Source organism: Camelina sativa, chromosome 9, assembly GCF_030686135.1.
Source record: "Camelina sativa cultivar CO46 ecotype springtype chromosome 9, ASM3068613v1".
Taxonomy (NCBI): domain Eukaryota; kingdom Viridiplantae; phylum Streptophyta; class Magnoliopsida; order Brassicales; family Brassicaceae; genus Camelina; species Camelina sativa.
Genome location: NC_141888.1, coordinates 34,148,673 through 34,167,930, shown reverse-complemented (window position 1 = coordinate 34,167,930; position 19,258 = coordinate 34,148,673). Strand labels below are relative to the sequence as shown.

At 37.6% G+C, this 19,258-nt stretch overlaps 6 protein-coding genes and 1 pseudogene across 8 annotated transcripts; 5 read left to right on the top strand and 2 right to left on the bottom strand.

Moving 5' to 3' along the window:
- The first annotated feature begins 1,078 nt into the window (after positions 1-1,078).
- On the top strand, positions 1,079-4,618 carry LOC147939138 (uncharacterized). The gene is made up of 4 exons (XM_087467676.1): positions 1,079-1,465; positions 2,227-2,329; positions 3,016-3,872; positions 3,963-4,618. The coding sequence occupies exons 2-4, from the start codon at positions 2,293-2,295 to the stop codon at positions 4,110-4,112; spliced, it is 1,044 nt and encodes a 347-aa protein (XP_087323802.1). The 5' UTR covers positions 1,079-1,465; positions 2,227-2,292; the 3' UTR covers positions 4,113-4,618.
- Positions 4,619-4,885: 267 nt separating this feature from the next.
- On the top strand, positions 4,886-5,428 carry LOC147939137 (uncharacterized protein At4g04775 pseudogene; annotated as a pseudogene).
- Positions 5,429-5,788: 360 nt separating this feature from the next.
- On the bottom strand, positions 5,789-7,413 carry LOC147939136 (uncharacterized). The gene is made up of 4 exons (XM_087465891.1): positions 7,029-7,413; positions 6,447-6,981; positions 5,918-6,344; positions 5,789-5,827 (listed from the first exon to the last, which is right to left on the bottom strand). Exons 1-4 carry the CDS (start codon positions 7,411-7,413, stop codon positions 5,789-5,791), a joined length of 1,386 nt encoding a protein of 461 aa, XP_087322017.1.
- Positions 7,414-9,075: 1,662 nt separating this feature from the next.
- On the top strand, positions 9,076-11,921 carry LOC104712707 (SUN domain-containing protein 4-like). The gene is made up of 3 exons (XM_010429664.3): positions 9,076-9,519; positions 9,773-10,004; positions 10,134-11,921. Exons 2-3 carry the CDS (start codon positions 9,836-9,838, stop codon positions 11,744-11,746), a joined length of 1,782 nt encoding a protein of 593 aa, XP_010427966.2. The 5' UTR covers positions 9,076-9,519; positions 9,773-9,835; the 3' UTR covers positions 11,747-11,921.
- Positions 11,922-12,005: 84 nt separating this feature from the next.
- On the top strand, positions 12,006-15,222 carry LOC104712705 (uncharacterized). Its single transcript, XM_010429663.3, has 8 exons — positions 12,006-12,374; positions 12,542-12,653; positions 12,755-12,945; positions 13,027-13,121; positions 13,218-13,616; positions 13,856-13,964; positions 14,250-14,898; positions 14,990-15,222. The coding sequence occupies exons 1-8, from the start codon at positions 12,240-12,242 to the stop codon at positions 15,109-15,111; spliced, it is 1,812 nt and encodes a 603-aa protein (XP_010427965.1). The 5' UTR covers positions 12,006-12,239; the 3' UTR covers positions 15,112-15,222.
- An 88-nt stretch (positions 15,223-15,310) lies between these two features.
- LOC104712704 (glycerophosphodiester phosphodiesterase GDPD4-like) lies at positions 15,311-16,229 on the top strand. 3 transcript variants are annotated; one of them, XM_019230235.2, is made up of 3 exons: positions 15,311-15,713; positions 15,803-15,900; positions 16,012-16,229. In XM_019230235.2, exons 1-3 carry the CDS (start codon positions 15,447-15,449, stop codon positions 16,109-16,111), a joined length of 465 nt encoding a protein of 154 aa, XP_019085780.1. In that variant the 5' UTR covers positions 15,311-15,446; the 3' UTR covers positions 16,112-16,229. The 3 variants fall into 3 exon arrangements, with proteins under 3 accessions (XP_019085780.1, XP_010427964.1, XP_010427963.1); XM_010429662.3 differs by having other exon boundaries at positions 16,008-16,229; XM_010429661.3 differs by having other exon boundaries at positions 15,803-16,229.
- A 447-nt stretch (positions 16,230-16,676) lies between these two features.
- Positions 16,677-17,549, bottom strand: LOC147939135 (uncharacterized). The gene has a single exon (XM_087465890.1). It carries the CDS (start codon positions 17,547-17,549, stop codon positions 16,677-16,679), a length of 873 nt encoding a protein of 290 aa, XP_087322016.1.
- Between the last annotated feature and the right edge of the window lie 1,709 nt (positions 17,550-19,258).

The following is a 19,258-nucleotide window of genomic DNA, read 5'->3' as shown; positions in this document are numbered from 1 at the left end:
CTTTTTTTTTTGGTTTATGATATAATCACACTTTTTTTTTCTGGGTTCAATCTCTGTTTCTTCCTCCTCAAACCCTTTGTATATAATCACACTTATTCATCAGATCTGTGTTTTTTTGTATTCTTTAATTTTTTTTTCTGGGTTCATGACATCTGGGTTCTTTAATTACACCAAAAATCTGGATTGAAAACAAATACAGTTTAATTCAAGTTTTCTATGACATGTGTAAAAGTCTGGGTGTTATTAATTTAATATAATTTTGGTGTATAACACAGTTTATGGATATATATATATTTTTTCTAACAATAACTTTTTAAAAAATCCATAACAGTCACCAAAAATACATTATCAATAACTTTCAAATCCACCTTATATGCATTATAAAGTCTACACAAATGCATTAGACTTTTAAATCCACTAATGTCCTGGGTTAATTAAAATCTATTAAAATCCTCAATCCAATAACACCCCCTAAGGGTTTAGCAATTTGAAAAAGGTTTAGCAAGACAATGATTTACTTGTCTTCGTAGAAAGAAACTGAAGGAGTGGGAAACTGTAATTTTGCTTTCTCGAAAGCTATAACAATTTAAATACGCTGAAAATATTTGGCAAAGGCCATAACTACATATATCCATGATTCCATTAACCCCACAAATGAATTATCAATATCCCCATAGTATTAATTAAAAAAATAAAATAATTAGTAGTAATTAACATTTGGGTAGATCCAAAAAAAATTCAAAATTCTACTAAAGCAAATAAAATCAAATCAAAGTTGAGAAACAATGAATAAAGGAAACCTAATGAAGTAAAAAATTTTTAGTCAAACATAAAGATTTAAGGGAAAATTATAAATAAAGGATCTTTTTCCAAAAATTTGGCCATCTATACTTTTTTTTCAAAAGTTTGGTTAAATAGGTTTTATGATATAAAATTAGCCAATTATGCCCTTAATTGTTTTTTTTTTCAGATAAATTTTGTTGATTTTTTGTCTCCTGAAATTAAGAAAACATCAATTAATCGGTTTTTGGGGCTTCATCGAGTGGGCCTAAATTGTTGTTTTGGGTTTTGACAAAGTAAGGGAAATTGATCGATTGGAAACCAATTAAGGTTAAAATTTTTTCCCAAAAGGGCTAATCGCGACAAACCCTTCCGCCGTATCTCACCATCGTCACCATCTCGTCTTCACCATCTCACCGTCGTCTCTCACCATCGTCACCATCTCACCGTTGTCTCTCTCCATCTTGACCATCTCACCGTCGTCTTTCTCCATCGTCACCATCTTTCTCCATCTTCACCATCTTCCGCCGATTTGATTTCTTTACCTTCCACCGTCTATCCATCTTCACTGTCTTCCGCCTTCTATCCATCTGCTTCTTAGTCGTTTTGGTGGTCTCCTCTTCACTATCTCAAGGTCAATCCGGTTGAATTTCTCTTCTCCATTTCTCCTTGTCGATCGAATTGGGTAAGTTAATTTGTGTTTTTTTTTTTTGCATGTTTAAATTTTGTCCTTGTTTAATCTCGATTTCAATCTAGAATTGTCTAATGATAATTAAATTATCAAGTTTTCAGTTTGGATTTCTCTTAATCACGACTCCATGTTTATCGAATTTGGTATGTTTAATTGTGGAATTTTTTTGGTAATTTTTAACTTTTATTCTTTTGTAATCTCTATTTCAATCCAGAATTCAAATGAACATCAAAGTTTTTTATAGAACATCATAGTTTTAGATCCGTTTAGCATATTGACCATATAATTCTTGATTTTTTTTTGCATGTGGATTATTATTTTTTGTTTTCTATTGACTTTAAAGTTAAAATTGTGTACCAGGGTTGATGAAACAAGATCGATAAAGCTAGTTAACTAGAACAAGAGTGATGATCGAAACATTTGTGAACACTTTTTTTGAACGATAGGGTTAGTGAAAAAGTTTGCATAAATCTCTTTTTCATATAAAGTTCTTCGTTTCTTCTTTTTCTTAGTTTGTTTGATTCTAAATAGGGTGATATGAGCTTAGATATGAGTGATTACGGTATTGATTGAAGCGTATCCACACTTGTAGCAGCAACAGATTGTAACGTTGTTTTGTTTTTATCATCATTTAGTTAAAAAGTTTGCATACATCTCTTGATTTTAGCTGTGTTTGAGAAAGTTTGCATTAATCATATGGATTTATTGACTGCTTCTCTATATCAGTCATGACCCTCTTTATATTCTCTTTGCAGTCAATTATATTTGGCAGAGATTGACCTTGGCTGAGAGCAGAATTGGATCATAAGGAGCTTTTGTCAATGTCCTCAACAAAAGCACCATCAGATTCTGATACAAGTAAGAACCGTGATTTTTTTTTTAAAATCGTATCTCGTTTGTTCTTTTTTTTTTTTTCAAGTTCCTGTTTGCATCTAAATGATTAGTAGTCTTAGTTTTCATTTATGCTTTGGACTTAAAAGGTTTGCGTATGTTACTTGTGAATCATTTTATTCAACTGTGAATTATTTTTTGGGTTTTATATATCTGGAATCACGGTTTGGTTCCATTTTGCATATGTTATTGTTTTTAAAATCATGTGTTGCATCTAAATGATTAATAAACAAAGTTTTTTTGTTCGTAAATCATAGCTTTAGTAATCTGTATTTTCTTAAACTAAATGCTTGTTTGGTAGGAATTATATCTTGTTTGTTGACCTTATAAGCATTATATTTACACAAATACATTATCTCAAGAAATTGAGTAAGCATCATCTCACGGTTTGCTTCCTTTTTTGCGTATGTTGCATCTAAATGATTAATAAACATAAACAGATTTTTTTTCTTCTTAAATCGTAGCTTTAGTAGTGTTTGACTCTATTGGTTCTATTGGGCTTATGGATTGACTCTATTGGTTCTATGGACTTATAATTCATACTTTTAGTAATCTGTTTTTTTTTGTTTTGCAAAATTGAAGTCTCATATCTTTGTTGATTTATTTTAGTTTTGGCTAATTTATACTAATTCATTTTTTACTTTTTTCGGCAGGAATGGTAAAGAAGTACCCTAAACGGCTTATGGAAGATGGAAGCGAGCCACAAGTTGGACAGATAAATAACACTTGTCGAATGTCAATCTTACACAAAATCAAGAAGGCATTACCAGAAGAGTATGAGATTGTGAAGGGTGATCCAGTTTTCGCATCTGTATTTGCATTGTATGAGAATGGTCTTGGGTACTCAGCTCGGTTGATACACAGCATCATGTGTAGGCAGTTGGTGACTAAGAGAAGACATGAGCTGTGGTTTGTGTTTGGTAAGAAGCCGCTTAGATTCTCAATGCAAGAATTCCATGCAGTTACTGGTCTTAAGTACTCAGCCGATTTCAGTCATGATTCAGAGAGTTGGATAGATGATAATGGGTTTTGGAGCAAATTGTTGAAGAGAGGTGGTATCATTACCATTCAAAACTTGATGAAGACCCACCTTGAAGCAGCTCCATCATGGAGAAAACAAGAAGATAGAATTCGGTTTGTGTATGTTTGTGTGATTGCTGGGTTGGTAGTGGCTAAGGATGAGAAGAAAGCTATACCACATTCATACATCAAGCTGGTCATGGATCTAGAGAAGGTTAGGACTTATCCTTGGGGTCTTGTAGCTTTTGACCATTTAGTTAGCTCTATAGTGGAAGCAAGAAAGAAACTGAAGAACCCCATTAGTTACATCCTCAATGGTTTCTCATATGCTCTTCAAGTTTGTGTTATGGAAGCCATTCCTCTCATTGGACAACTTATGGGAGAGAAGATTGACACAGAGATTACACTTAGCCGAATCTCTAATTGGAAAGGTGCTGCTAAAGTATCATATGATGAGCTCCTCTTTTTAGAGAAATCAATTGGAAACAATGTCAGTTGACTTCTTCTTTTTTCTTTTAAGTTTATATTCGAATACATTGAGTTTTTTTTTGAATTGGTTTCTTTGTTTTTGTTTTGTCAGGATGTTGTTTATCCATGCATTTCCTCCACTGGAAACTTTGATGTATTGGAGTCCATTGAATTTTTGAGGGGTGATGAAATTGAAGATTGTGAAGTGGACAACTTGGAAGCCTTGATCAGATCTGACTATGATTTTGGAGATCATATTTGAGAGAGTGTCGAAGGATATGGTGTGGAAGATGATAACATTGAGGATGCTGGTGTAGAACAATCTCAGACTATTGGAGGGGACAATGAAGTTTCGGTTGGAGAGGAGAGTGGTGAGAAGCAAGCTGATATCCCAGAAGTGTCTACCTTGAAGAAGAGGAAGAAGAAGCTAGCTGATATCCCGGTTCGTATGCCACCTAAATTAAATAAGTCAAGTTGTGATTGTGGAGTTTATGCCCTGAAGTATATCGAGTGTCACATGCGTGGTCTATCTTATGAGTTGATTGACGATGAAAACATCTAGCATGCTCGTTTGAAGTTGGCAGTCGATCTTTGGTCAGCAGCAAAGGATCCTGTGCTAGTGGAACGAATGAAAACTTATGTGCGTCCAGTGTATGCGGCTGAGTTTGTAGACCTTGGCTAATTTTTAAGTGTCTTTATGATTGTTTTGTAAATGATGGTTTTTGATGCTTTTGCTTGTTAGACTAATATAAGACTCATTAGTATTAATCCTTGATGTATATTTGCTTTAGGACTGACTAATATGAGACTCAATAACATAAGGTCATAAGCATAAGAACACAAAAACATACACGATTTAAGCATACCGATGACCCGATGTAAGCATACCGATGACCCAGTTTTTAATTTTAATATTTAAGAAAAAAAATAAAATTAGGGATCTTCTTTTCCAATACTTGATCTTCTTCTCCAATACTCTCTTATTCTTCTTTCCCGATACTTTCTTGTTCTTCATCGTAAAAACTGATAGGAGCCATGAGCCAACGTTCTTCGGCTGGTTCGTCAGGGTTACCGTCGAGAAGTTCTCAGGTTGGAGTTCCGTGTAGATGCTGGTGTGGTGGAGAGATTAGAACCTACACCTCAAAGACAGAAGAGAATCTCTGTAGAAGATTTTACAGATGTGTTGTTGGTGTGAAGGTAATTTACTTTTATCAGTCGTTATTCATCACAATAGCTGAAATTTATGAAATATTTTTATCCAAACAATGATTTTAGGAGAAGAAGGAGAAACACATGTTCCGTTGGGTTGATGATGCTGTTCTAGAGGAGATTAGGATGGTTGAAAGCAAACAAAACCAACTCTTAGAGGATCTAAAAAAGATGGTAACAAACAATGTGGAGCTCCAAAAGGAGATGGTGAAGGAGATGGAAGAAAAGATGGAGAAACATATGATTGAGATCATCAGGCAAGAGCTAATGGTTGCAAAAAAGAGTAAGGAGAAGTCGAACAAGCAGAGGATTTGTGTACTAGTCGTATTGGCAGTTTCAATGGCGTGGCTTTATAAGAAGATGATATGATGTCTTTGCTTTCTGTATTTTGTTGTTATGCTTAACACTTTTTGTTAGTCTTGTTTTTTGTACTCTGGTTTTAATGAAAGTTCGATTGAAAGAAAACTCCAACAAGGAATTTCAAAACACATGAGTGAAAGTTTGATTGAAAGAAAACACCAGCAAGGAATTTCAAAACACATGAGTATTTTATTAGTCTTAAATCAACACCATTAATGAATTTCAAAACAAATGAGTCTACTAATCGAAAATAAAAATCATCAAACACCATCATTCATCACAAAGGTCCTGCCGAGAAACACAACCCACGAATTTCAAAACAAATGAGTCTATTAATCGAAAATAAAAACCATCGAACACCATCATTCATCACAAAGCAACTGCCGTGAAACACAACCCAGAAGCTACCTGAAACATAACGAGTACCATAATTATAAAAGAAATCAAAAATTCAAAAACAGGAATCTTAAGTTGATGCACTAACCATTGTTATATCACGATATCACATGTCGTTCTGTTATGCCCTTCTTTGCCACACCGCGCACACTTATGTCTGTTTGACCCTTGTGAGTTTTGTGATGATTTTATCTTGTCTTCAGCGGATTCATATCTTCTTTTTCTTCGCCGTCCTGGATGTCTTCTTGTTTCAGGTGGTTGAACTTTTGCATCTTCAACATGCTGTCGGACTCGCCATTCTTCTTCAGGAACACCTATTGGATTAAGAGTTTCCTCATATTGCGATCTCCATGCAGTAGTGGTATACACATCATCAGCATAAGGATATAGATCCTTGCCTATATCAAAAGCTCCTTTTATAGCATGTCTACAAGGGAGTTTTTGGATGCTGAACTTTCCACATGAACAAGTCCTTCTTTCTAAGTCAACAATGTAGTCTACTCCATTACCTTTAACCTGGATCTGCGATCTGCTCATCAAATAACCGTTCATGAATTTACCTTTCACTATTCTTCTTGAAATCTTTTTCTCCACCTAAACAGTTAAAGGATCTTTATGCTTTGCACTTAACTCTCTATTCTCATAAAACCAGCGTGTCATCATTTCTCTGATGCTGTCTAACAAAGGAATTATTGGATACTCTTTGGGTGTCCTCAAAGCAGCATTGATTGATTCAGCTGCATTGTTGGTGTTAATATCATACCTATAACCCGAAAAATGACAGCGAGCCCATTTTGTCACATCGGCTTCCTCTATATAACTTCCAATAGCAGGACTAATATTATTAATTCGCCCAAACTCTTTCTCAAACTCAGCAACTCTATAAGCTTTTGATGCTTTTGCAACCTTACCAGCGACACCTCTGCCCTTATGATATGTTATCACATTACTAATCAAGTGGTGGATGCAAATACCATGTTTAGCCAATGGATAGATGTTTCCAATTGATTTAGCAATCGATGTAGCTCTATCTGACACAAATGATAAACCTTCTTCATCAGCTATAACCATCTTAAGTTGCATAAAAAACCACTCCCATGAACAATCATTCTCAGAATCAGCAATTCCAAATGCGATTGGATACAAATTGGAGTTACCATCTACAGCTATAGCAACTAGGAGAACCCCTTTTATTTATTCTTCAAAAATGTACCATCAACTACTATCACTTTCCGCATTGACTTGTAGAACCCTCTTGTTGATTGACCAAAAGAAATAAATAGATATTTAAATCTTCCCTCAAAGTCAATTTCATAATTCGTGAACGTACTAGGATTCGCTTCTTGTAGCATGTGCAAGTATGTTGGAATCTTAGCATAACTTTTCTCAGGAATTCCTCTAACTTCGTTAACTGCATACTCCCGAGAATCCCAAGCTTGGTGATATGTTAGCTCGCAGCCGTACCTTGAACGAATAATATTAACTATATCATTCGGTTTAGGACCTTCCTTCACACCCTCATAGCTTTGCTTAATGAGATGTCCAATTGTTCTTGCAGATGGAGTCCTACAAAATGAGTTTTTTTTGAAGGGGCACATGTACGGTTACCCACAAACTTGTTGATTTTGAAATATGTAGACGCTTGTAAACACTCAGCCCGGAGACGCCAGTTACAAACACTATCAATGCAGCGTATACACCACCATCTCTTATCAGATTTTGTAATCTTGTAGTCGCAGTTATATTTCATTGCATACATTTCCATAGTAGCCTATAAAGCTTCCTTACTGCTGAAATATTCACCCTTTTTTACCATTGAATCTTCCAACTTAAAACCAGCAACATCAACAAGATTAGCATCAGTACGCTTTTCTAATACATCATTAGTCGGCTTTGGTGAATTCCTTGAAATAACACCTACTGATTTTCCCACATCAACTTCCACATTACAACCATCGCTACTATCAACTGGGAACTTATTCAGATCGAACTGGACTTTACTCATATCACCTTCATCAACTACTCTTTTGAAAGTAACACACAACCGAATCATGTTTATCTTTTTCAGATATGCAAGAAAAATTTTCATACCTCTATCATTTGTCACAACAACAGGAGGACAATCAACTTTAACCTCTGTGGGTAGATAACTGAATTCCACATCAAACATATTTTGCTCTATTTCATAGTCTTCTGAAACCATAACCTTCAACTCTTCAAGAGATGTAGTGGGTTGCAAAGTCAGTAATCTAGCACGTTTTTCTTCATCATCAATAAATCTCCACTCCTTCTTGGCATCCAGTGTCCATACACCACAAGTAACATAGATTTGCATCATGAACAGGTAAGTGAAAGCTTTTGTGGAAGGTGGAAGAGATGGTGATCGATCACGTTAAGGTATAATGTCGATTTTTCTTAATTTGTTTATCTTCTAAATAATTTAGAATACGCATTCTAAAATGTATTAGAACAAATCTAAACAATAATTACGAAATCTTAACCATAAATTAAGAATATTTAAAAAATATTTAAAATTATTCACTTTCCTTATTTAATTTATTTTCTTTCTATTTTAGGGTATTCTAAGGTTTACAGATTACAAATTCTAAAAATTTCTATGATATATCTTCTACTTCTTTTAGTATATAGGGTAAAACGTAGAAAACGAATTCTGAATTGATGTAAAATGAAGAAAAACGTAGAATACATATTCTTAATTTTGTAGAACATACAAAATTCAGGTTCTGAAATTTTTAGAACAAATTTTCCGTCTAAACTTCTTAGAACATGTACAAACTGTAGAATGAACAATCTAAATGTTTCAGAAAGAGAAAAAATCGTAGAAAGTCTATTCTAAACAATTTAGACCAGAAATCAGCAATTTACAAACTGATTTTTGACACCCAAAACATTTTTTTTTCAAATTTTTTTTTAACAGTTGTATACTAACATGGGTTTTCTGTTTGTTTATTGGTTCATATTTTTCAAAACTTCACTATTTCTATTAGTAGGGGCATTTTCGTCACAATTGATAATTTTGAAAAAAAAGTGTAGATAGCCAAATTTTTGAAAAAAGCTCTTTTATTTATAATTTTCCCAAGATTTAAATTTAAAAAAAACTAAGAAAGGTGAATATTTTATTTGTTAACTACTACTATAATCACTTTACAGCTAAGCTGGCACATATACATGTAATTTAGATTAGAAGGTAACGTAAAACAATTAATTTAATTATTAAGGAAACAAAGAAATCAATTTCCAAATTCAAAAATAATTGACCGGTACAATCATATAGTATTAAATTGCGCTGCTCCAAACTCTTCTCAACAGACAGACACAGAGACAGAGCCAATCTCTTTCCCATTGTCTCTATTGCGGATCAGTTCTGTCGTCGACTCTACAGATTCTTCCGCGGTTTTTCAATTTTTATTTGAAAGTCTCTTTTTTGACTCTTCACCTCTTCTTTTTAACACCACAACGGTTAAAAATTAAAATTGTAATTGTGTTCGAGTTCTATATCAATCCCGTGATTAAAAAAAGTGGCAGAGATATTGAGGTGCGTTTCATCGGATTGTGAGATGCAGAGACGAGGTAGATCGTCGGAATTTCATTTTAGATCGGAGACTCATCGGAGACGGCGGCGTTGAAAAAGGGTTTTTGACTCTTCACCTCTTCTTTCAATCTCCGATTCGCTCGCTTCTCAGGTAATTTTTAGTCTTCTTCTTCAATTCGTATCCGTAATTTTGGATCTGGTAATCGAGTTTTAATAATCTGGGTCGTTCTCTTTATTTGGGTAGGGTATGCCTTCACCTTAAAGGAAAAGTTTTTGTTTTTATTTGTCTAGCTTTCGAATCAAGTGTTCTGTTGTTGTTTGTGCTCATTGTTTCTCTCTGGGTTTAGGTTATACAATTTGCTTTTAGTTGTGAATCTGATGTGCATCGTTTTCATTATGAACAGGTGTGAACAGTACATTTTTAGTTTTTGTTTTGGTGGTGATCTGATCTTTTGGTTGGATGTGAAATGCAAAGATCAAGGAGAGCTCTTCTGGTTAGAAGAAGAGTTTCTGAGACTAGTTCTAATAATAATGGAAGGAATCGCTTCTACAAAGTTTCATTGTCTCTTGTTTTTCTCATATGGGGGCTTGTCTTCTTATCTACCTTGTGGATCAGTCATGTTGATGGTGACAAAGGTAACCTTTTTAAGTTAAGTTCCTCATTTGGATTGAATTGCGAAAAAATTTTATCAGAAAATGGCTAATAAACTGCTGAGCTTTAGAGACCTATAAGTCTATTTAACGCTTACTCTTGGGCATTTGCAGGTAGGTCTTTAGTGGCTTCTGTGGAAAAAGGTGAACCACATGATGATAAGGCAAATGAGACAGGTAAGCCTGTTGATGCACCATCACTAGCGTCTGCCTCTGTCCCCTCTACTCCTGATTTGAGTTCGGTCGGCGGTAAAGCCGCAACCAAAGAAATCATATTGAAGCAAACAAAAGAAGATGACACAACTGCAGGAAATGTTACAGAAAATAAAGACAGTAAGTTTGTGAAGCCAAGTCAGATTAGTAATAGCACAGCCACAGGTCAAGGCAATGATAGTGAGACGAGTGCTTCAAAGCTTGATCAGCTATCTCGTGCAGTCCCGCTTGGCCTTGATGAGTTCAAGAGCAAGACGTCAAATTCTAAAGACAAATCTTTGTCAGGCCAAGTCAGCGGCGTGATTCACAGGATGGAACCTGGTGGGAAAGAGTACAACTACGCAGCTGCTTCAAAAGGTGCCAAGGTCTTAGCTTCTAACAAGGAAGCAAAAGGACCTTCAAGCATCATAACCCGGGACAAAGACAAGTATCTCCGAAACCCGTGTTCTACTGAAGGCAAATTCGTTGTCATAGAGCTCTCAGAAGAAACGTTGGTGAACACAATCAAGATTGCAAATTTCGAGCATTACTCTTCCAACCTGAAGGAGTTTGAGATCCTAGGCACCTTGGTTTATCCGACTGATACATGGACTCATCTAGGGAACTTCACGGCTTTAAACATGAAGCATGAGCAGAACTTTACACTCGTGGATCCTCAATGGGTGAGATATCTAAAGCTTAATTTCCTAAGCCATTACGGTTCAGAATTCTACTGCACCTTGAGTTTACTAGAAGTCTACGGAGTGGACGCTGTGGAGCGGATGCTGGAGGATTTGATATCTATCCAAGACAAAAACATACTGAAACCACAAGAAGGAGACACTGAGCAGAAAGAGAAGAAGCCAGTACAAGCGACAAAGTCCTCTGAAAGCGACGAAAACAGGAGTAAACAGAAGGAGAAGGAACAAGAAACCTCACCAGAGGTTGCAGTTGTGAAAGCTGAAGTGTCAACTGAGAGAAAAAAGCTGCCAGATCCTGTGGAAGAGATAAAACATCAACCAGGAAGCAGAATGCCAGGGGACACGGTCCTGAAGATACTAATGCAGAAGATACGGTCGCTGGACGTGAGCTTATCAGTGCTTGAGAGTTACTTGGAGGAACGGAGCTCAAGTTACGGGAAGATATTTAAAGAGATGGACCTTGAGGCGAGCAAGAGAGAGAAGGAGGTGGATACTATGAGACTTGAGGTAGCGGGAATGAAGGAGAGGGAAGAGAATACGAAGAAGGAGGCGATGGAGATGAAGGAGTGGCGGATGAGAGTGGAGGCAGAGCTAGAGAAGGCTGAGAATGATAAAGAGAAAGTGAAGGAGAGGTTAGAGCATGTGTTGGAAAGAATGGAGTGGATGGAGAAGAAAGGTGTGGTTGTGTTCACAATCTGTGTCGGGTTTGGGGTTATAGCAGTTGGAGCCGTGGTGTTCGGTAAGGGGATAGGTCGAGCAGAGAAGCCAGGCGGCTTGGCTTGGTTACTGTTATTGATAAGCTCGACATTCGTTATGTTCATTTTGTCTCTTTGATGAGAGAAGAGTTCTCAGTTTTGGTCTTTCTTTTTGTTTTCTAGACCTCGTTTTTACTGTAGAGTTTTAGTTTAAGTCCTCTTTATATAGTACCCAATAAAACTATAGTAGATTTATGTGTCCATAAGATTTTTAATACTATAAGAGTTTTGGCCGGTTCAATCAAAAGAACAAACTAAACCGGAGTGATAACCGTTTAGAACGGACAAACTAAACAAACAGTTGAAAAGAGGGGACCGTATGCCCGTCCTAAAATCACAATGATAACCGTTTCATCAACTTATACAGTAGTTCTGGACCGATTTGGTGAACCGGTTTGGTGAAATTACAAATGCAAGAGACATAACCGTGGCAGGCTTAGAAGCGAAGCGAGAAGCGAGAACCGAAAACATAAAGTAGGGGGTTAGTTAAGAGAGACGAAACGACAACACTGGTGGTCTGGTTTGGTACGAGTCACGCGGTAGTAAAGCGATCCACACTACAGGCGAACAGAATGTTTAAGAAGGCCGTAGAGGCAAAGTCTCACCAGCGTCTCTCCGGCGCTGACCGAAAAAAACTCCGCCGCACCGTCCGAAATAGGCTTCCCCTTCTCACCGATGAACTCCTCGACGCAATCCTTCCTCCCAAAGTTTGTTTTCTCTTTTTTTCCCCTTAGTTTTTGGTATCGTTGTTGTCTGGGTAGATCACTTGGACTGTTTGTTTCGTGACATCTCTGATTGATTCTCGATTGGATTGTGCTATGGTTTGATGCGGTACACTGTTCGCTTACTTATGCCATTGATTGTTTCGGTCTAGGTCGAGATAACTCTTTCCAAGTTTCAGAATCGAGTCCATGTCTATAGTATTGAAGGTGGATGTCCCATGTTTTTCGATATCGATGGCAGAGGAACTGAGATATTCCCAACAGGTTTGCACTTTGCAGAAATTGTACTGATTCAAACACATGGCCATATGAGTGGGATAGTTCAATCTGATTTAGCTGTATTTTTGTTTCTTCTTCTGATGCAGTTTTTGCTCTCTGGGAGGCTCCTGAAATGTTACCTTCCTTTATGTTGAAAGGAGCTGAGGTTTCACGGTATGTTTTAGGCGGTGCAGATTTGATGTTCCCAGGTATATGGATCCCTTCCCAAGGCTTTCCTTCTTTCTCTGCTGGAGAGATATGGGCTGTCCAAGTTCCTGGAAATCCCGCACCTATTGCTGTAAGTCTCTTTATATTTTGCTCTTAACGACGCTGAAGTATGTATTTTGAGTGACATCATGGTTTATGTATTTTTCTCAAGGTTGGGTGTACCACAATGAGTAGTGAAGAAGCTCTTAAAGCAGGTTTGCGTGGGAAGGCTTTACGGATTACTCATTATTACCGTGATTTCCTTTGGTACATGAGATCCTGGCAATAGCTTGTTTTTTTTCTCTTCTTTTTGTTATGTTTGGAAGGGATTTATTTTCTTACATGCGAAGGTGTGTTTCACAGGGAATCAGCTGAGGGGCACTATGTTCCAAATGCTGGTTTTATGGAGAATGTTGTCATGGAGGATCCATCGTACCTTGCTTCTGGTTCAGTTGAAGAAATCTCAGACTCTTCAGCTTGTCCTCAGACAAGCACAGAAATTGAAGATGAATCTGGTGATGCGAATAATATTGGGCCTTCAACCTCTGTTACCGATGCTAAGAATGATACTGAAGAACATTTGGTTGGGACCATGAATGAGCTGAACTTGACAGATGACGTTTCTGCTAATGAAGCAAATATCGACAAGCAGATTATTCTCTCCCCTGAGGAGGTAGATGCCCTTCTTGACCAATGCCTTTTGCAAGCATTGCATACAACTCTAAAGGAGAAGGACCTACCAATCCCAGGAAGTACTCTATGGTAAGAACACCATTTTAAACTTTAGTTACATGGAAAGCCACCTATTTTCTGGTATTGGGTTGGTGTTGTACCTACTGATATATGCAATCCTGATTGGGTTGTTTTATTATGCTCTGAAGCTCCGTTCGTGTTTGTGTGTTACTCTTGACTCCGTAAATGACAGGCTAAACACCTGGAATTGTCTGTTTTCTTCTCCTTTCTAAGTTTGGCTTGCATATGTTTTCCTGTGAGTGGTGCAGGGCAAATCATGTATTACCTTGCAGGCCTTCTGGTCGCACACTTGACATTAAGAAGTCTTCCCATAAAAAGCTGTCAAAATGGCTGCAATCTAAAGCGTCTACTGGAATGGTCAGTTTCTTACTAATTTCTCTTGTCTTATGGTATTTATTTTTGCTTGATTTTATGTTTTGATATAACAGGAGTGTTAGTAGATGTTGAACTGCAAAAACCAATAGGTCCGTTTATCAATTTAGGAAACTAGTAGTAGCAAGTGTTGTATGCTGTCTCCTTAAAAGCCTGTAACACGTTGGTACATTTACCTTTACCTTGATATTCTGATAATTGCTAGTAGATTTGCTTTGGTGTCGTGATTGGTGACTACACTCTCTGACAATCTTTGAAATATATGCGCAGATATCTGTTAAAGAAGACAAGCATAAGAAGGAGATTGTATTGATATCAGTCAACCGCAGCCACCCAGATTACAAATCCTTCAAGCCAGAGAAGAAGAAAGCTGAAGTCTCTGAGTCTCCTGGAGAGCGCTCCACAGCGCAACCTCAGTCAGAGAAAATGCTTGAAATCATAGAGGTCTATAAACCTAGCATACACAACAGTGCAATATTTGCATCAGTTGGGGAAGACAAAGGAAATCTATACACAGCTTCTGAAGCCACTGATGTTGTGTTCAGATACATCGAGAAGGAAAATCTGGTTAAGCCAACAAACAAGTCAACGGTGGTGTTGGATGCGATACTATGTGATTCATTGTTCAAAGGAGCTATCAAAAAGGGATCGGCATATCCGTCAGAGATTCACAAAAAGGATGTTGGGTCGACGTTTGTAGGTAGAATGCAGCCTCATCACGTAGTGATGAGAGGAGGCGGTGAACCTGTGGTTCGTAAAGGAGCTATAAAGCCGGTTCAGATAATGACAGAACGAAGACAAGGTAACAAAAAAGTGACCAAGGTCACAGGGATGGAGACGTTCTTGATAGAACCAGACTTGTTTGGATCAGAACTGCAGAAGAAGTTTGCTTGCAGTACTTCAGTTGGAGAACTTCCAGGTACGTACGTTTAAAATCTATATCCTTTTTTGTTTTGTTCATCTGTGTAGTATTTGAGAGATGATTGTTTTGTTGTGTGTGTTGCTTTCAGGTAAGAAAGGGTACGAGGTTCTGATTCAAGGAGGTGTGATTGATAATCTTGCGAAATATATGGTGGAACACTATGGAGTTCCAAAGAGATTCATTGAAGTTCTTGATAAGACTAGGAAGTGATATTTTTTTCTTTCCTGTGTTTTAAACTCCTAATTTTATTTTATGTGTTCTACATTACTGACTCAGTGACTCTTTAAGATATTAATGAGAATAATAGTGTTTTCTTTTGAATCCTTATTGTTATTGATCAAAGTTTTTATAGAAAAATCTACAAAAATTTTGTAAACTGAAAATAATTTATACCTAACAAAATGTCACATTAAAAAAGAAAGAAATCTATATCCTCAAAAGAAGACAAGTTTGATGGTCGTGATTAGTAAACCTCTTTTTTTTTTTCAGATTGCATTAAACGTCGTCGTTAGCTCCTTAAACAACCACCTTCGTCTTTTCCGCTAATGGCGATCTTCGGATGGCGGCAGAGAAGACGGCCACTCGACGGAGGAGTAACTCGCCGCCGTCGTTTCTTAAGGCCATTGTATTCGAGAAAAGTCAAGAGAATGTTTCTATTCGTTGTGGTCTTCTTAGCTATAGTTCCTCCTCTCTTCTTACATTTCAAGCTCCGACGAATTCGTCAGATTGTGGCGCAAAAGTGCGATTGGCTTCACCATCCTCCACTTGTCTGTGCTCACGGCGGCGATTCCACACTCGCTTTCCCAAACACGGTACGTATACTCTCTCGATCTCTTCTTCTTCTTCTTCACACTCTTACTATCGACATACCTAACACTGTATTGTACTCTCTCTCTCGCAGATGGATGCTTACAGTCTCGCTATACGTTCTCGAGTTGATTGCATCGAAGTTGATGTATCTCGTTCCTCCGATGGTGTTTTATTCGCTCTCCACAACAGGTTACAAGCTCTGATCCTTGTTGTATCCTCTTCTCTTATTTCGATATTTCTGTGTGGGGATTCTCATCGGAGTTGTTTGTTAATTCATCTTCCGATCACACGCACAGTCAGGGATCTGCAGCGTATTGCTCGTAACTCTTCTGTTCAAGTTGGAGATCTGACTATGAGTGAAAGTAAAAAAATATTGAAGTTATCCATGGGTTATCCATGAAGTTGAATCATAACTAAAGATATTTTAAAAGTAATAATTTCAATTTGAAATATTATGTATGAATGTTGGGTTTATATCAACAAAACGAACATTATAATAAAAATTTTTATGCACGCAATCATGCATTGCCTAATACCTAGTTCTCCGAAAAGTTTGGTATTCTATCTACTTCTTTATCGTTATTAATTGTCGCCATTAGCTCATCTGTACTAACAACCTCTTTTCAAAAGTAATGTATAATGAAGTAAAAAAAGACAAAAAATCTTCATTTCAAAAGTCACACCTTGGGTAGTAAACGCGCGTAGCAAGTAAGGTTCAGCAATTGATAAAAAAAAAAATTAAAACCCTAACCTGAGGGAAACTACGAGTTTATGAAGCAAAATCCATATCAAGTTTCTTTTGCAAGGGAAAGGTACATTTTTTTTTTTGAAAATATATGAATTTCATTAAACCGAAAGTTTGCTGAAGTTACAAAAGCTTTATACAGTCCTCATCCTTTACTCAAAAAAAAATAAAAACAAAGAAAGAGTGATCAGTGACATAGATATGATATGAGTAGGTGAGCCTAGCCATATTTCAACCAAACGAGGAGAAGATTTTTGAATTGTCTTCTCCTCTGTTTTGCCAGGATGGCATCACGAATTTGCCTATCCAGGTGCTTGAAGATGGTCTGAGCATCAGTGGAAAGGCTGTTGTGATATCTGTTATTTCGCTCTAACCAGATTGCATAAAGAGTGGTCTGTGCAGTCAACCTTCGAAGGCATCGTGGAGCAGTGCTGTCTTTGAGATCCAACCAAACAGAGAAAGCTTCCCAAGTGTGGAACGTGAAAGGTCTGTACCCGAGCCGACGAGTGACATTTGTCCAAAGCGTTTCACTGAATTGGCATCGTAGGAAGAGGTGGTCGCGAGTTTCCAAAGCAAGGCCACATATACAGCAAGTAGGGTCAATCTGTAGACCCCATCGCAGTAAACGTGATCTTGTGGAAAGTCTGTCCTGTTGAATCAACCAGAAAAGGAAAGCATGCCTAGGAATAGCTCCTTTGTACCAAACCTGATTTGTCCAGCCTGGGGAAGTTGCTCGAGGCCTGAGAGTGTCCCAAGTCTTGGAGGTGGAGAATGTTGCTAGTTCCTCTGTTCCAATTTGCCAAATGAACGTATCTGGAGATGTGGAGAGTGAAGGCGATAGCACCGATGTGAGGTAGACTTGAAGAGTTTCTGCCTGGGGTGATCTGGCTGGTCTGAGGGCCCAACCTGAATCAGACGCTGCAGCAGCCACGTTTCCTTGAAGAGGGATTCCGGTTTGATAGGGTCCTGATGTTCCCATGAAATCAATTAGGGGACCAAATGGAGTCCAGAGATCGAACCAGAAGCTTATATGTTGACTATCACCGAGTTTGGCTCTTAAGAAGTTGCCCGCTATGTGCCGGAGCTTGAGCATAGATATCAGAGTAAAGGAGCTCTGCTTCTTTATATCCAAACTCCAAAAGCAGCCGTCTTTTATTTTGTTGTTGCGCATCCAAAGAGCCCATAGGGAGTCTCTCGCCGTGAACAATCGCCAAATAAGCTTGAGGATCAGTGTTTTATTCCAGTGAGTTAGGGAAAGGTACGTTTGCTTTTACTTATGGTTGATTCTTCTGTTTACATCTCTCAAAGTTGGTTGCGACGGGAACTTGTGTTACTGTTGATGGAGTTTTGAAGATTCCTCCCGAAGGTAAAGAGGTGTGAAGCAGAGAGCATTGAGCTTAACGTTGGCCATTGAGAATTGATGTGGGAACGGTGGAGCAAAACAGAGGTATGTGAAAGTGAAACACATTCAATATTTTTGCTCTTTTATGATCATTTTATGAAGCAAAACATGTGGTCTTATTGAACAAGAACTTAGAACAAAGATTGTGAAATATAAAAGACTCTCTCTTTTATTACTTTAGAAACTGACTCAAAACTAAAGCTTACAATCTCTTTCTCTCAAATCTCTCAAGTTCTGCAATATCTCTGCATCTCTCTTTATATAAAACCTTTAGACAATATTCCCTAAACCACAATAGGAATACTAACATATCTTAGATATCTCCTAAGATACAAATATGTATATTTAGCTTTCTCCTAAATATACTAGTCTTGAGCTCCAAGCTAAATCAAGCTTATTCCAACATTCTCCCCCTTAAGCTTGAAGTCACTCTTCTTCAGATCTTGAACTCCAATGAGATCTCTCATTTCTTTAAACTTGATTCGATCAAGTGCCTTTGTTAGTATGTCTGCCTTTTGCTTCGTTCCGGGAACATGTAGCACTTCAATCTGTTCATTTTTAACACACTCTCTTATGAAATGGTACCTTCTATGTATGTGCTTGCTTCCCATGAAACACCGGGTTCTTTGTAAGAGCTATTGCAGACTTGTTATCCATTAGAATCGTGACTCTCTCACTAGGAAATCCAGTAACTTCACTAAGCAGGTCTTGAAGCCAAATTGCTTGTTTTGCAGCTTCGGTAGCAGCCATAAACTCTGCCTCACAAGAAGACATTACAACAGTGTCTTGTTTTCGTGTACACCAAGTAATAGGATTATTACCAAGATAAAACATGTGACACGTTGTACTTTTGCCATCGTCTTCATCCACATTATGGCTGCTGTCGCTAAATCCAATCAAACATATCTTGCTTTCCCGAGTAAAGAATAGACCAAGAGAAGTGGTACCTCGCAAATACCTTAACACTTGCTTCAAGGCTGCTCCATGAGATTGTTTAGGTTCATGCATGTATCTACTTAGCACTCCAACATAGTAAGAGAGATCTGGTCGTGTGTGAAGCAAGTATCGTAGGCAGCCAATGTTCCTCCTAAACTTTTTCTCGTCGATGCTTAGCTCCTTTTGTGCTTTTGACAGTTTTAATCCAGAATCCATTGGCATGTGAACAGAATTGCACTCATCTATACCAGCTTCCTCTAGGATTTTTGTTGCATACCTTTCTTGCTTCAATGCAATCCCATCCTCTTGTTGATGAACTTCAATGCCAAGGTAATAAGTTAATCTACCAAGGTCGCTCATTTCAAATTTTGAGGCCATTCTCCTTTTAAACTCGACAATTACGCCCAGATTTGAACCTGTCACTAGAAGATCATCCACATACACTACCACAACAAGGAGATGTC

Bases quoted from the DNA above. Each gene is read 5' to 3' on its own strand.
- LOC147939136 (XM_087465891.1), bottom strand. From the start codon at position 7,413: ATGTGCCCCTTCAAAAAAAACTCATTTTGTAGGACTCCATCTGCAAGA. The intron at 6,982-7,028 runs GTACATTTTTGA...TAGTTGCTATAG, and splicing joins GAAAGTGATAGTAGTTGATG to CTGTAGATGGTAACTCCAAT. The intron at 6,345-6,446 runs GTTAAGTGCAAA...TTTGATGAGCAG, and splicing joins TGGTTTTATGAGAATAGAGA to ATCGCAGATCCAGGTTAAAG.
- LOC104712704 (XM_010429661.3), top strand. From the start codon at position 15,447: ATGGCGATCTTCGGATGGCGGCAGAGAAGACGGCCACTCGACGGAGGA. The intron at 15,714-15,802 runs GTACGTATACTC...TCTCTCTCGCAG, and splicing joins CACTCGCTTTCCCAAACACG to ATGGATGCTTACAGTCTCGC.
- LOC147939135 (XM_087465890.1), bottom strand. From the start codon at position 17,549: ATGCTCAAGCTCCGGCACATAGCGGGCAACTTCTTAAGAGCCAAACTC.
- LOC147939138 (XM_087467676.1), top strand. From the start codon at position 2,293: ATGTCCTCAACAAAAGCACCATCAGATTCTGATACAA. The intron at 2,330-3,015 runs GTAAGAACCGTG...TTTTTTCGGCAG, and splicing joins ACCATCAGATTCTGATACAA to GAATGGTAAAGAAGTACCCT. The intron at 3,873-3,962 runs GTCAGTTGACTT...TTGTTTTGTCAG, and splicing joins AGAAATCAATTGGAAACAAT to GATGTTGTTTATCCATGCAT.
- LOC104712705 (XM_010429663.3), top strand. From the start codon at position 12,240: ATGTTTAAGAAGGCCGTAGAGGCAAAGTCTCACCAGCGTCTCTCCGGC. The intron at 12,375-12,541 runs GTTTGTTTTCTC...GTTTCGGTCTAG, and splicing joins ACGCAATCCTTCCTCCCAAA to GTCGAGATAACTCTTTCCAA. The intron at 13,617-13,855 runs GTAAGAACACCA...TGAGTGGTGCAG, and splicing joins ATCCCAGGAAGTACTCTATG to GGCAAATCATGTATTACCTT.
- LOC104712707 (XM_010429664.3), top strand. From the start codon at position 9,836: ATGCAAAGATCAAGGAGAGCTCTTCTGGTTAGAAGAAGAGTTTCTGAG. The intron at 10,005-10,133 runs GTAACCTTTTTA...GGGCATTTGCAG, and splicing joins TCATGTTGATGGTGACAAAG to GTAGGTCTTTAGTGGCTTCT.